This window comes from Cebus imitator, unplaced genomic scaffold (assembly GCF_001604975.1).
Source record: "Cebus imitator isolate Cc_AM_T3 unplaced genomic scaffold, Cebus_imitator-1.0 Scaffold339, whole genome shotgun sequence".
Classification (NCBI taxonomy): domain Eukaryota; kingdom Metazoa; phylum Chordata; class Mammalia; order Primates; family Cebidae; genus Cebus; species Cebus imitator.
In genome coordinates this window covers 1,826,005-1,828,433 of record NW_016107654.1, presented here as the reverse complement: position 1 = coordinate 1,828,433, position 2,429 = coordinate 1,826,005, and the positions used below count along the sequence as shown (strand labels likewise).

The window sequence follows — 2,429 nt, the reverse complement described above, 5'->3', positions numbered from 1 at the left end:
ACGGGGTTTCACCATGTTGACCAGGATGGTCTCGATCTCTTGACCTCGTGATCCACCCGCCTCGGCCTCCCAAAGTGCTGGGATTACAGGCGTGAGCCACCGCGCCCGGCCGAAATAAGTTTTAAAAATGAAAAATAAAAGCAGTGGAAAGCAAACAGGAAGGACAGCGCTGGCCGCAAGCAGCTGGAGGGGACTTTGCCCGTGTCTCTGAAACCATGTGCTCTCCGGGGCTCCCTTCCTTCTGCTCTGTCGCCTCTTGGGGCCCCCCAAGCTGCCCGGTTGCTGAGTCTTGTGCCTCTCACCCTCTGACCCTCGGGGGCACCCTGCAGATGGGGGCCCACCCGCTCACACTGGGCACCCCATGGCATCTGCTGGCTGTGCCCTCCCCCCAGAACCGTCCACCCCAGGGCTGGGCAGCAGCCTGAGGCCCACGTGACCTGTGAGAGTAGGATGGAGGAGGACACCCGGCCCAGGGTCACATCCAGCCCAGGGCAGGCAGCCACGAGTGCCCCACACCCTCCCCGGCAGCTGAATGCTGAGGGCAGCTCCCCAAGGCCCAGGGTGGGGTCCCTTGGTGAGCAGAGCTAGGGTGGCGGCTGATGCACACGGTCCTTGGGGGTGTGCAGGGCCCAAGGTGGGGGGCTTCTTCTCTGAAGTCCCTGTCCGAAGGTGGGGGACCAGGGCCAGCCAGGGCATTGGTGTTCAGAGGGGGCCTGGGCCCTTGGGGTTGGGCACAGCTCACAGGGCAGAGTTTGTCTTGGGACAGGCCACCATCCGCATCTTCCCACAGCAGCACTGGCCAGGGGCGGGCAGTGTGCGGGAGCAGTGGGTTCTCGGCCCATCCCGGCCAACAGCGGCCAGTGAGCACTTAGCTCTGTGGGTCGGGGACCAGGAGGAGAGGGGCTGGGACTGGCTAACCCTCAGCCCACCTCCCAGCCCCGCCCACCCCTCATCACCACCCCTGCCTGTCTCCCCTGGAGGCTTGGAGGCTGACTGAATCCCCAGGCCCTGGCTGGGAGAGCTTGGGGGTGGAGGGTCCTCCGAAGGATGCAGAGTGGGGGAGGGGCCGAGATCAGATCCCCACCCCTCCGACCCCTATGTGGCCTTCCTCAGCACCCCCATACCCCCACACCATCTAGGAGCCTCAGTTGTTTCTGGGGGCCTCTCCCAGCAGCCATGATCGCTCGGGAGGATGGCGGGGGGTACCTGGCCCCTGAAGCCCACACCACTGGGATTTGGGTGAAGGCAGGGTGTTGGGCCACGCCCCCTCCAGCACCGGCCCCTGGGCCTAAGGGTCTTGCCGGGGTCACAGACCCACACCTTTGCCCCAGTGGCGTTCCTGACCTTGGCCATGCGAGGGGCAGATAGGAGGCGCTGGCAGAGGAGTGCCAGGTGGGGTGCCTTGGGTCCCACACCTGCTTCCCAGCCTGTCCCAAAAAGACACTCAGCTGTGTGAGCACAGATGTGGCGGGGGCCCCAGCATAGCTAGGGGCGTCACCTGTGGTGAACCCACGAAGGCACTCAGGCCCCGGGAAACCTTGCCAGGGGTGAGCCATGACACCAAGTACCTCGGCACAGGATGGAAGCGTCGTGCCTGGAGCTGGCACTGGAGGGTGAGCGTCTGTGCAAGGCGGGCGACTTCAAGGCGGGCGTGGCCTTCTTTGAGGCCGCCGTGCAGGTGGGCACTGAGGACCTGAAGACACTGAGTGCCATCTACAGCCAGCTGGGCAACGCTTACTTCTACCTGAAGGAGCACGGCCGGGCGCTGGAGTACCACAAGCATGACCTCCTGCTGGCGCAGTGAGTGGGCAGCCCTGCTGGTGGGCGGGCACTTCCCACGCATTAAAGTTTGAGGAGGGGACGGGCGAGCAGGGTGTAAGGGAACGCAGCGGGGACACCCTCACCTGGAGGGTGGCCAGGACCCCGGAGCTCCTGCAGGGGCTGGGTTTCAGCGGACAGGCATGAGTAGGTCTGTGTGTCTGCGCTGAGCGCCTGGGCTGTGACCCGAGTGCCATGTGTGAGCACACGTGACTGCGGGGCCCGTCTGGAACCCTTTCCCTGGCCCCCGGCTCCTGGCGCATTCCCAGCAGCTGCTCAGTGAGGTGCGGTCCTGCCCTCAGTGAGGTGTGGTCCTGTGCTCAGTGAGGGCTGTCCCTGCTCCCCCTGACCCCAAGCTCCCACTCACAGCCTCCTTCCTGCCCACGCCACCCCCTCCAGTCTCCCTGACCCTCCCTCTGCTCCCCACCACCCCTTGGGGTCTCCAGTCGGGCCCAGCCGCCAGTCCACACCTCCCAGGAGCACGCTTCCTGCCCAGCACCCTCCTCCTCAGCCCGCAGCTGCCCTGACCCCTCAGCCCTGCCCAGCACCCTCCTCCTCAGCCCGCAGCTGCCCTGACCCCTCAGCCCTGCCCAGCGCCCTCCTCCTCAGCC

At 65.9% G+C, this 2,429-nt stretch overlaps 1 protein-coding gene across 3 annotated transcripts in view; it reads left to right on the top strand.

Annotated features, from left to right (window-relative positions):
• Positions 1 to 2,429, top strand: part of GPSM1 (G protein signaling modulator 1) — a 29,814-nt gene that overhangs the window by 5,422 nt on the left and 21,963 nt on the right. For all 3 annotated transcript variants that reach the window (XR_005196476.1, XR_005196475.1, XM_017505658.2), the window contains exon 2: positions 1,579 to 1,800. Coding sequence is in view for 1 of the 3 variants with exons in the window: in XM_017505658.2 (XP_017361147.1) it covers positions 1,579 to 1,800 (222 nt within the window). In the remaining 2 variants the exon portion in view is untranslated. The remainder of the gene's footprint in view (positions 1 to 1,578; positions 1,801 to 2,429) is intronic.